The 12,711-nt window shown below is 32.0% G+C and overlaps 1 protein-coding gene across 1 annotated transcript; it reads left to right on the forward strand.

The window, feature by feature from the left end:
• The first annotated feature begins 6,717 nt into the window (after nucleotides 1–6,717).
• LOC114163873 (ACT domain-containing protein ACR6-like) lies at nucleotides 6,718–10,757 on the forward strand. The gene is made up of 7 exons (XM_028048251.1): nucleotides 6,718–7,011; nucleotides 7,462–7,507; nucleotides 7,848–7,962; nucleotides 8,085–8,152; nucleotides 8,875–9,489; nucleotides 9,833–9,937; nucleotides 10,023–10,757. Exons 1-7 carry the CDS (start codon nucleotides 6,965–6,967, stop codon nucleotides 10,362–10,364), a joined length of 1,338 nt encoding a protein of 445 aa, XP_027904052.1. The 5' UTR covers nucleotides 6,718–6,964; the 3' UTR covers nucleotides 10,365–10,757.
• The last annotated feature ends 1,954 nt before the right edge of the window (nucleotides 10,758–12,711 follow it).

Consider the following 12,711-nt stretch of genomic DNA (forward strand, 5'->3'; position numbering starts at 1 on the left):
TGGAAATGAAATGACTTGGTTGTGGACTTTGTTACCATTGGTTGAAGTTAGTAAAGGAGGCAAGATGTTATGAGTGTCGTTACGCATAAAAGTGGTCAAGAGTGTTGATGGTAGGGCGGTAGGCCAAAGCTCCATGGTGATCAAGTCACTGAAGTGAGACATAAAGGAGTAAACAAGGTGATGGGAAGTGATAACGAACATGCTTTAGTTTGAGACTTAATGTCATCTAAGACTTTGATAAAACCTACAAGAGGTAGTGAAGAGCATATGGTAGACGAGTCGGTCTATCAAATACAAGTTGGTTGGGTAGGTAAGGAGGAGCATCCCAGTTCTAAGGTTGCAGGTTGGAAGTTACTTCGAGAGTAGTGACTAAACCAATCTACACAGTTGAACACATATCGCTTGGCACAGAGGCAGAGTTTTCAGTGACTATAGGTGCCAGAGTCATTTTTTTAGTCATGTCTAAGTGGTGGTTGTTGGATGAAATGGGAAAAACGTAGTTTTCTTCCCATCTCGTCGGTGAATTTTCAAGATCAAAAATTTTTGTTGTTGGGGAGAATGTAAGACCTAATATTTTCTGCACTAAATTAAAAGGGCTGCCCCATGTGAGTTGGGCCTAAGGGCTGGCCCAAAGGGAAACAAACCATAAGTCTGCCCTAAACCTCATTCCTCTCACTTTGTTGAAACAGATTTCCTAACCCCTTTGAGTAGCCGTCACCCTTTCCGATAGGGTTTAGCCTTGGAGCCCCGTCGCACTTGTTCGAGCCAGTTTCGTTCCACGTAAGTTGCATCCCATCCCATGCCTCTCTTGTTTAGCATAGTTGCTTCAAGTTCCAACTAGGGTCGTACTAAGTGGCTTTGTGTCCTTCTGTTCTTGTGTTTCCAGCTCGCTAAACCGCTCTAGGAGCTACCGCGTTTATCTGTTCGCACCCAAGAACCTAGCTGTTAGCCTTTTTCCAGGTAAGGGAAGCTAGAACCTAATATTGTATTCCTCTTTTTCGTTGTTCTTGCTGTTGTGCTACGATTTTATGGTTGATATGATGTTCTGGATGCGTGGAATTCTTTTGTATGTTACTTTTGGCTTGGTATGAATGGCTGTCGCAGGAAAACAATGGCGAGATTTGATAATCTCGGCCAAGCGAGCCTGTCTCGCCTAGGCGAGATGAGCAGAGGCTCGCCCAAACTTTTACGCGAGGGGTCACTTAGGCGACCAGCTCAATTTTGAGCAGTGAGTGTCTCGCTCAGGCGAGGGGAGTCTCGCCTAAGCGAGAATGCGTAGAGGTCGCTATTGTGTGTGTGTCGAGCTCTCGCCTAGGCAGAGGGAGCTCGCCTGAGCGAGAGTCCTTCTCGCTTGAGCGAGACCCTCTAGCCTGAGCGAAGAGTCGGGCGAGAATGTGTCCTAAGATGGTTCCCCTCTGTGTTTGGATGTTTAGCTTGTGCTTGTATGAGTTATGGTATGATGGCTTAATGGGAATGAGTATGCATGATTAGGAGAGGGTTATATGTGTGAATTATGAGTTTGGCATAAGATTTATATGAGTTATACTTGAGAGGCTGAATATATGTATATGTGGTCACGAAGTTGACATGAGCAACAATGGACATGATGGTTGGTGATCCAGTGGCATGGTTTTGGTATGAGGAGAAACACTTTACTCATGGTTGGGAATAACGAGTTGGTATTGATTCAACTTATGATAAATGAGGGTTGGTTACGAATGTTGGTATGAGATTCCTATGCATGATATGTGTATCCGTTACTTGGCTGTTTGTATATGTTTGACACGTGGTCAGTACGTAATTCCTTGAAGCCTCTAGGTGGGACTTCAAGGTCGTGCTTCAGTGGTCGGAACATAATTCTATGGCCCCTGTTAGTGGATGTCCATGGTGGTGCCCCATCTATATAACTTGGTAAGGATTCAAGGTAAGGATTGCATCCTGACACTTTAAGGAGTCAGTTAGTCTCACTTAGAGCGGACTGAAATGTGGTAGGAGTAGCAGGAGGCCTGAAATTCATTCAGGGCTAATCTTGTGTGTGAGGAAATTGATTCATTGTAACACTTATAACACAAAGGTCGGGGGTGAGCAGCTCGGGGGTGAGCAGAGGTATCCACCACAAGTGCAAGCATCCGCTGAATCCGACCAGGTTATATGTATCCGGATGAGTCGAGTCGAGTCGAGTCTTAGTGTATTGTTTTGAAAGGTCATAACATGCTTGGGTGGTGTATGTATAATTGACTGTGAAAGTATATCTGATTGCATGATAAAACCATTTTCGGCTCTAGCTTACCTTTTTATTATTGTTGTGTGTTCTGCTGTGTGGTACTCTCTTTTGCGATGATCATCAACTTGTTGATGTGAGCAGATGCGAGGAACACCCGTGGACAACAGGAAGATGATGGTTCCGCTGCTTAGCCTTGGGATTAACTTTTGCTTTTGGGCTTTTCTTTAGGGCTATGGCCCATGTACGCTTTGCTCTTTGGTATTTTATTAAATTCTGTTAAGTCCTTGGATTCTTGGTTGTATCTGGCATCATGGTGCACCTTAGAATCCTAGCATTTTTGGATATTGTAAGGAGTAATGTTTATACTCCAGGACTTGTTTCTAAATTTCTATCTGTATGGCATTTCATTTAAATTAAAGTTATTATTTAAATGGAGTGTTATATTTTTTTTCTTTTCAAAACCAATCCAAAAGTAATTGGTAAGATAAACTATACATAATAATTAAAAAATTCAAGATTATTCACCCCTTATTTAAATGAAGAGAATGATTTCAAACACAACGGCTAATGTAGGGATCGATACATGACGATGAATGATTATAAAACTACATGTGAGAAAAGCCTAAAAGAATGAAGGAGTAACAAAAATGATAAGTTGAGTTTTATAGTTCAATTTTGAGATTCTAATAAAGTAAAAGAAGTCATAATTTTGAATAGTGTATAGGGAAATAGTTAAAGAGAGATAAACGAGAGAATGAAAGGAGAGAAATTTGAAATATTTATTTTTGCTAATAGTAAGAAAATTTTAGAAAATTGTATTATATATTGTTATTTCTTTTAATGTAAAACATTTATCACCTCTTCAATTCAAAATAATAGATTGGATAGTGAAAATATCACTCATCATCTATAAATATTATAATTGTTATATATATATATATATATATATATATATATTCTCTATTTTATATTCACATTTCATAATTTCAATTTTATCCTTTATAATATAATTATTTGTTAAAATTTAAAAAATTAATAATTACTTTTACATGTTTTCTATAAAATTGTTTATCTTCCCTTCTTTTTTTACCTATTCATCAACAATTATTTCTTCATATTTTCTTCATTCATTTCACTTTATTTTTAATAAATATAAATTTATTTTTGTATATTAACTTAATAACATTATAATATCATCACTTACTTGTATAATATACATATTTAAAATATGCAAGTTCACATGCGTATTAAAACCTTACACCATTTTTTGTACTCTTTTACTTTTCCTATTTTTACCCTTAATAATGTAATTTTTAACTTATTTGTTAACGACAATTATATAAACTATCATCAATTTCAATTTTACACTCTTTCTTATACATTTATTCAACTGATTTTCATTTATTCATCTTATTTCTTGGTTTCTACCCTCACTTTCGCTAACTTGCATATACTTACTATTTCCATTGTATTTGTTCTTTTTAAAGTTTCTTCCACCTCCTCTTTATTTTTTTAAATTTCATTTTTCACTATTGTTCATATAAGTCGAAAACATGGGGAGAATATTCATAGATAGAGAGGGATAGAAAGCCAAAATAGAAATTGAAAATGAAATTGAACTTTAGAGTACTTTAGGGAGAATTTAAAAACCATACATCGTCAAATTAAATGACAGTGAAATGCAAGCCAAATGATGTCCAAATACAAGGATTGCAAACACGAGATCATGAATGGTATGTTAAAAGTTCACTGTGAATGAATCATCCTAAAAGACAGAAGATGGTTATGAAACAAAATAGAAAATAGAATGAACAATTGCGGTTTGTTGTGCTTTTAAATTTGGATTAAAATTTTTACTAAAAAATATTTATATTTTATTTGGTAAAACTTTGCATTTGTTGTATTTTAAAATTTGGGTTAAAATTTTAACTAAAAATTATTTATATTTTATTTGATAATAAACACCACAAGTATTATTATTACAATAGATGAAATAAACACGCGGGATATTCACATTTATAGTTACACTGAAAAATATTAGAAAATTTTAAAGGGTAATATTGTCAAAATGGTTTTGAAAAGAATGAATGGAGAAATAAAAATATTTGATTGAATATGATGATAACTATGGTTTCTTCTCAATTATTTATCGACAATATTACTTTTGAGTGGAGATGTTAAACACTTACGTTTTAGTAGAGATGGTGTGATCAACAATTTGTATCTTCTAAAAAAATACACTCGTTTAGGCGACTAGTGTAGATAATAAGATTGTGAGAGCAAAATTATATTTACACATCGTTTAGGCGATAATACACTCGTAGTTCAAAGTTTTTACAAATAACACAAAGTCATCACATGTGGGTACATGTATCTTAGGTACAAATAAATATCTAAATACAGATCAATTTTAATAATAAAAAATAATTAGTTATAACTAATTTAATTTATAAATTAAAAATTATTGATAACTTAAATAATTTATAAATTAATCTTTAAATTGGTATGATAGACTAGTTTTTAAATTGATATTAATCTTAACTATCAAGAATGATTATTAAAAAAATTAGTTTATAAATTATTATTATTATTATTATTATTATTAGATACCAGTTTATATATAAATTCTTTTGATCATAATAATTAATGTTAATGACAAACCAATTTAACCTGATGACTAATTTAAAAATTAATTTATAAACTATTTAGTTATCAATAAATTTTAATTTATAAATAAATATTCAAATTAATTATTATAGTAACTAATTATTTTTATCATTAAAATTTGATCGTTTATAAATTTTATTTGTAGTGGTTTAATGTCCTTTTCTTGCTGATTGTAACAAATTGAAAAATTGTAACATGTTTTCACAGTTAAAGATGAACAAAACCTTGACAATGCATTAAACATGTAAATGTTTTTGCATTCGACGTGCAGTTTTTGTTTAAAAATATATTAAATATGTATGCTAAATGTCCTTGTCTTGTTTGTTGTAGCCGATTAAAATATAAGAGCATTTGTTTTCCCAGGTAAAGATGAATAAAACTTTGACAATGTATTAAACATGAAGATGTATTTGCATTAACCATGCATTTTTTGTATAAAAATGTATTAAATATGTATGTTTAATGTCCTTGTCTTGTTGATTATACCAAATTAAAATTAAGAGCATGCTTTCCCAGTTAGATGAATAAAACCTTGACAGTTCATGCATTTTAGGTATGAAAATGATTTGCATTAAACATGCTTTTCGTATAAAAATGTATTAAACACTTATGTGCACCTTATGTCAACTTTACATGAACATAAACAAATCTCTTAAAAAAATAGTTCTATATGTCAATATTATGAATTAAAAAACTTTCTTCAAAAGATAAAGAAAATATAGTTACACGTGTCACAAGAATATAAATTTCAAAATGTGTGAGAACATAATAGATGAAGACGATACTAATCTAATATTGTTTATATGATAAGAATAAATTAGTAATTAACACAAATTACAATGCTTAACGGATAAAAGGTGGAGTTGAAAAAAAAACGATCAAGTAATAAAATGTCTAGCCGACTTAGTCCATTTTACATTGACCAAATATTTTTATTCAATTTAAAAATGTTTAAATTAAGTATTTACTTAAAAATATAAAATTAAATACTTATTTCGAAAATCTAAGTTATAATATTTTAATTTAGGTTTAATTAGTCGAATGATATTCATTTTTATTCAAATGTATTAGTTTGATACATGTTTACAAAAATGTGTCAATTTAATTTTAATTTTTGACAAAAATTATTAAAATCGTTAACTTAATTCATAACTTTTTTCATTAAATTTTAATACAAATATCAATACTTAATTTTATAAATAATTTTAAATATCAATATATCTTAATAATTTTTTACTAAAAAAATCTAATTAAAACATTTTCTAAAAAATTAAAACTCAATTAATACATTTTTCAAAACAGATACAACTGACACATACCATCCCACTAATTAAAAGTTTAAAATACAATAAACACATGTTTAGTATACATATCTACATATATTTATACATATTTAGTTTAGTATATTAATAATTTCACTTTATTTGAGATTCAATTTTTAAAAACGTTTTCTAAAAATAAAATCGTAACAGAAATTTAAAATTATAAAACAATTGATATTTTAAATAAAATAAATAATTCTAAGGATATTATCATCATGCTTGAAATCAGAAAATTAAACCGACTTTTAACAAAAAAACTCCGTTGAAGTTGTTATTTTACGGAGTCTTAAAAGAGGTGTTGAAGTTGGTGGGTGAGGTGGAAGAGTGACGTCATCGCAGAGGAATCCCCAGCCATGGGCGAGTACGGAGAACGGAGCCACGTAACCGCCCCTTTCCTAATCCCGAACCGCCACGTCACAGGTCAGGACCAGTTTCTCTCGCGGCTTTCACACAGCACACACACACAGAGCCTTGATTTTAAGACTAAAAAACCCAAAAAGAAATGTGGATTCAAAGTGAAGTGCCCTCTCTCTCTCTCTCTCCTACTTCACTTTTCTCTCTCCTTGCTCCTTGGACTCACTCCCTCTTCTTCTACCACTGCCTCTCCCTAATTTCTTCTCCCTTCTCATACCCATTTACTGTCACTAATCCTTTCTTCCTCCTCCTTCATCCATAACCGCTTCTTTTGTCCATCTCTTTCTTTTTTCTCTCTCTCTGCTTATTTTTTTCTCTTCACACTGTACATAGCAACATGGATGATGAATATGCTAAGCTTATAAGAAGGATGAACCCACCGAGGTAACTGCTTCACTACTTTCAATCTTTCTTCTTCTCTCCTCTTCTTTTTGTTTCTGTTTATGGGGACTGTTTTTGATGTTTTGCTTGTCAGCACCACATGTTTTTCTCTTGTTTTATGGTTTATGGAAGTTTTAATCAACTGGGGTGTAAAATTAAACCTCTTTTTCAGTTTGGTGTTTTCATTTTTTCCAGTACTGACATGGAAGTTCCTTGCTTGATTCCTCTTTTTTTTTTTTTTTTGTAAGCCATGGAACAAATTAACATCCTATGTTACCAAATCTTCTCGTTTTTTTTTTTTTTTTTTTACTTTTTTCCTAAAACAAAATTGTATTTGGTATGCTTTTTCTTGTGGTTTGATGTGATAATCGTTATTTTCATGTTTGAATTCCGGTGTGTGTATACTGTGTCTATAGTGTTGGTGTTTTTTACCGGCTAGTTTTTTATATGCAGGGTTGTGATTGACAACAATGCCTGTGAAAACGCAACTGTTATTCAGGTAAAGCTGGTTGCTTCCCTTTGATTAGGCTTCACAAAATTGAGTTGACAATAAGGAAGATTCTTTTTTTTTTTTTTTTCTTTCTTTCAGTTTTCTAATTATTTGATCTTATAAAGTTTGTGTTTTCCCCTGTTTTGGTTCACAAAATTGAGTTGACAATAGAAAAGATTCTTCCTATTTTTTTGTTCAAATTTTCTAATGATTTGATGTTGTAGAATTTGGCTGGATTTATTTATTTTTTTTATTTTTTAATATAAAAACAAAATGTTTCGGAGTCAATTTCATTTTTCGGGAAAAAGAAATAGCTATGCACTTTTTTCTTATGTAAGTGTTTTTACAGGTTGACAGTGTCAACAAACATGGGATTCTCTTGGATGTTGTCCAAGTTATTTCAGATATGAACCTTGTGATAACAAAGGCCTATATCTCCTCTGATGGGGTGTGGTTCATGGATGGTAAGTTTCCTATTCTTCATCAGTGGCAAGCTAAAGGGAAAAAAAAAAGACTTAGAGTAGTGATTATAATTATTTTTGTGAACTTTGCTTCTGATTCTAGTATTTATTTTGATGATTTTCAGTGTTTAATGTGATTGATCGTAATGGAAACAAGATCAGAGATAAGGAAGTCATTGATTATATTCAAAGGGTAGGGATTTTTCTGCTTGAATTTCTTAAAAAGCTAAATAAGGCTTATTTATGTTTTCATTCTCTGTTGTAGGGTCTCCCCCTTCTCTCTTATTTTTCTTTTGCTAGAAATCCTCGGGTTAAGTAAGCAGGACACTTGTGTTAGTGCCGAGAATGCTAATTTGAATTTGGTTCTTTTAAAATATGAACTTTACTATACTTTTGCCATTATTTTCTGCTTGCTGATTGCTCTAGTTAGCTATGAACTGGTTTACCAAATTAGATGGAGGGAGAACAAGCTCAAATTCCAATTTTGTTCATTTTTTATTTCACTTATTTATTTGACTCATCAAAACTCTGTTGGTCCCAGTAGTTCTCCAGCAAATGTTATATTAACTGTTAGTTCCATCTGGTGATTAACTCGTTATATTACTGTCATACTGATTTAATTAGTTATATAGTGAACATAGGATGATATAAAGCAAGATAAAAAATCCTTGAAGAAATGTGAGGGTCTTGAAACTTTGGAGATTTGATCTTAATAAACGCCGAAGTACAAGTGTCTTAAGTTATCCATTCTGGTGTGTGAAGCCTAAGTTAGGTCCATTAAGATATGAGTGTCTTCTTTCTGCAAGTGATATGTGATTCTCGTCATGCTAATAATATATAGTTCCTTGATGATAGATGATGGTCAATAAGTCTTGTGACTTTGTGGTTTCTCACTGATCTTTGTTCTTTTTGTAGAGAATTGAAAACAATCCGAGCTTTGCACCCTCACTGAGAGAGTCTGTTGGAGTTGTACCTACTGAAGAGCATACTGTAATTGAACTCACCGGCACAGACCGACCCGGGTTACTATCTGAAATCTGTGCAGTTCTCACGGACCTTCACTGTAATGTGGCCACTGCTGAGATATGGACACATAATACTAGAGCTGCAGCTGTAGTTCATGTGACAGATGATTCCAGCGGCTGCGCCATCAAGGATCCGTCTCGCCTCTCTACGATAAGGGATTTGCTTTCTAATGTTCTTAGGGGAAGCAATGATCCAAAGACAGCAAGGACAACACTTTCACCCACTGGCGTTACAAATAGGGACAGAAGATTGCATCAGATTATGTTTGCTGATAGGGATTATGAGAGGATTGAAAGGGAAGGACGAGGGGGACTCAGAGATAGAGACAAACGCCCTCTCCCTCATGTAACCGTTGTAGATTGTGTTGAGAAGGATTACACTGTGGTTACCATGAGAGCAAAAGATCGACCAAAGTTGCTGTTTGATATTGTTTGCACTTTAACTGACATGCAGTATGTAGTTTTTCATGGTGTTGTTAAGACATTACGGACAGAAGCTTTTCAGGTTAGCCAAATTTTTTCTCTTTATGTTGTTTGTTATATGGTTCAACCTTTTTTGCTTTGTGTACTACTGTACTTGTTATTGTAGCTAAACTAAACTCAAATACTAAAAATTTTGGCCTGTAAATTTCAACTGTTGTGACTTAAACAGAAGATGAGAACTTAACCTATAATATTAGTTCATTATATGAGAAAGTTCTATGGCTCAAGTATCACATTAACTTAAACAATGTTTGATCAGATGAACTACATGCATTCTATACTTGAGTTTCATATGGTCAGCATGGAATGGTCTGAGTCCATTTTCTGCTTGAATTTTTCTGACTGAGATTTTCTCCTTCATCTAGGAGTTTTATATTCGGCATGTGGATGGCTTTCCCATTAGTTTAGAGGCTGAACGTGAACGACTGGTGCAGTGTCTTGAAGCAGCAATTGAAAGGCGAGCATCTGAGGTGTGATAACAATCCACAGCTTGAAGCTGCACTTCTCAGAACCTTTTGTGAATGGAATGATGCTAACATATGTGTTTGTATGCAGGGAATGGAGCTGGAGTTGTGCACAAAAGATCGTGTAGGACTTCTTTCAGATATCACAAGAATATTTCGAGAGAACAGTTTGTGTATCAAAAGAGCAGAAATATCAACAGAAGAAGGAATGGCAAGAGATACTTTTTATGTTACAGATGTCACTGGTAACCCAGTTGACCCCAAGATTATAGATTCAATTCGCAGACAGATTGGTGACAAAGTACTGAACGTAAAACATAGTTCTAGTCTTTCACCAAAGGCCCCTCAACCCACAACAATTGGATTTCTCTTAGGAAATTTTTTCAAAGCTCGATCTTTTCAGAATTTTAAGCTGATCAGATCTTATTCTTGAGTCCTCCTTTGTATATTCCCTGCATTTCCTTTCCCTTACTCTCAAGTGAAAAAGAAATTTATGTGTGCAAGTTAAAGAGATTGTATATATGTTCCTCCCAGCAAAGGGGCTTGGAATTTACACTGTACAGTAGAAAGCTTAAACACACATCTACATAGCTTAGTTGTGCTCAGTAGCATGTTACCTAGGTTCAATATGAAGCAAGTAGTGCTTTTAGGATGCCAAATCCAAAAGAGTATATAGTGCTTTTAGGGGTGTGATTTGGTGTAGATGCAATTGGGTCTGTACATGTACATGGTTTAAAGAGTACATTTTGGTGGTGTAATTTGGAGTAGATGTAAACTTTGTGTATGCACATAAAATTGAATGGAAAAATTGTAATTATGTGTATAATTGTATGTCTCCTCCTTTCCTTTCTCTCTGTTCAAATATCCTGTTGTGCACTAAGTACTGCTATGTTCATAAGAATGCTATTTGATTTTTCTTAAATCTAAAAGGCCACTAAGTCTAGTTTGGTTTGGTTTTCATAAAAATTGTTAGAGCGGTTTTTCTTAAACCTAAAAGGTCACTAAGGTAGATGGAATTACAAACCAAGAAGGGATGTTAATTAAAAATCTCAAGATGATATGCTAATTAACGAGATGATTTACTTGCTGGTTTAAGAAAACGTTGATCATAGCTATTTAAGAATTTGTATGGTAGCATTACTCCACCTCATATATTAAAGGCTTGAATAAGTTTAATGTTTTAAAAATATCATCGGTTTTTATTTTGAATGTTTAAAGCTGTTGTTTATTTGAGTATTTAATAAATTATTGTTTTTTTGTTAAGTTAATTCTATATATATATATATATATATATATATATAATCAATTATATTTTTCTATGAATTTATTAAATTGAAAAATTACGTAAATAATTAAATAAAGAAAAAAAATTTCACATATAATAAAAAAAGTATAATTATTTGTTTTATACAACTTTAATCTAATTGCTTTATGTTTTATTCTTTTTTAAGCAATTATAGAGAGGTTTTACTATAATCAAATTGATTATAACATTTATTATTTATTGTCTTTTTCGATTTATATGACTATATAGTTGTCATTTTTGAAAAAAAAAACGAGATAACGGATACAATTATATTTTTATTATTGAACCACATTTTATTTTCTAGAGTATTTATTTTATCACTTTTTCTTTGCAAATAAATAAGTTTAAATGAAAATAAATAATCTCTCAGAAGAGAATATATACAATAAGGTGCACTATCAACTTCATTTGATAGAAATATTGGTATAATGTTGAAAAAAATTAATTAAATTTTTTTTTACCGTTACTAATGTTTTAATGTAATATTAATCCTAAATTATTTTTTAATTAAATCATATGGATGACGATTGACTCCCATGTTTCCTTTCATTACCTATAAATACCACCTCCTAGGTGCATGGGAAAAACCCACAAGAAACACTAGTTCTTGCAAAAATATTACGTCTTCTATTTTTCTTTATACTATCTCTTAAAATAGTAGTGATCTAACGGGTTATTGTATCTTGCAAAAATATAATAATTGTTTGACTTGATAATCTCATCTTATCCAGATCTCTATCTTGTTTTATTTTCTCATTATTTTCCAACATTCTTAAAGAGAAAATTTTTTGTTCTATAATTTGTTTATTCCTTTTATTTAAAAAAAATCAGAGATAATATTATGCTTGCCATGTTCATGATTAAGTCACTCTCAAGTAAGCTTGAAAATTTACGGGCAATTTTTTTTTTTTCTGTTGCCAACAATAGATGAAGTTTTGGCTTACTGAAATAGGATTGTTTGTTGTGATTTCTAAAACTACTAATTCTTCTATCATCTTGAGTGTTTTTTCGACCTCTTCTACTGATGTTTCAGATAAAGATATTTTATGTCATGGACATATTTTTCCATACCAACATTACTATTGATTGATGGGAAACACTTGAATTGAAATATGGATATGCAGAAAAAGATTTATCTAGATATTCTTGCAAAAAAATATTTAATTTCAAATGGTTGATAATAAACCCATTTCTGATCAGATTCATGAGTTTGAAAATATTGTTTTGACATGAAATTAAAAAATATTATTTTATCGAGCATTATGCTTGTGGCTCTTTTTGATCTCAAAGTTGTCTCCTTCTTGGTTTGATTGTGCTCGAAGTTTAAAACACAAGCCTGAATATTTCTATTTTGATGATTTGCTTGTGTGTTTTCATATTGAGGAAAACATTACTTTTTTCTCAAAATTCGCAGTCTAATTCCAAAGCCTATTTTGTTGAGAAATGTAATAAATTCGATAGCTCTTATAAGCCT

This window comes from Vigna unguiculata, chromosome 1 (genome assembly GCF_004118075.2).
Source record: "Vigna unguiculata cultivar IT97K-499-35 chromosome 1, ASM411807v1, whole genome shotgun sequence".
In the NCBI taxonomy this organism is placed as follows: Eukaryota; Viridiplantae; Streptophyta; class Magnoliopsida; order Fabales; family Fabaceae; genus Vigna; species Vigna unguiculata.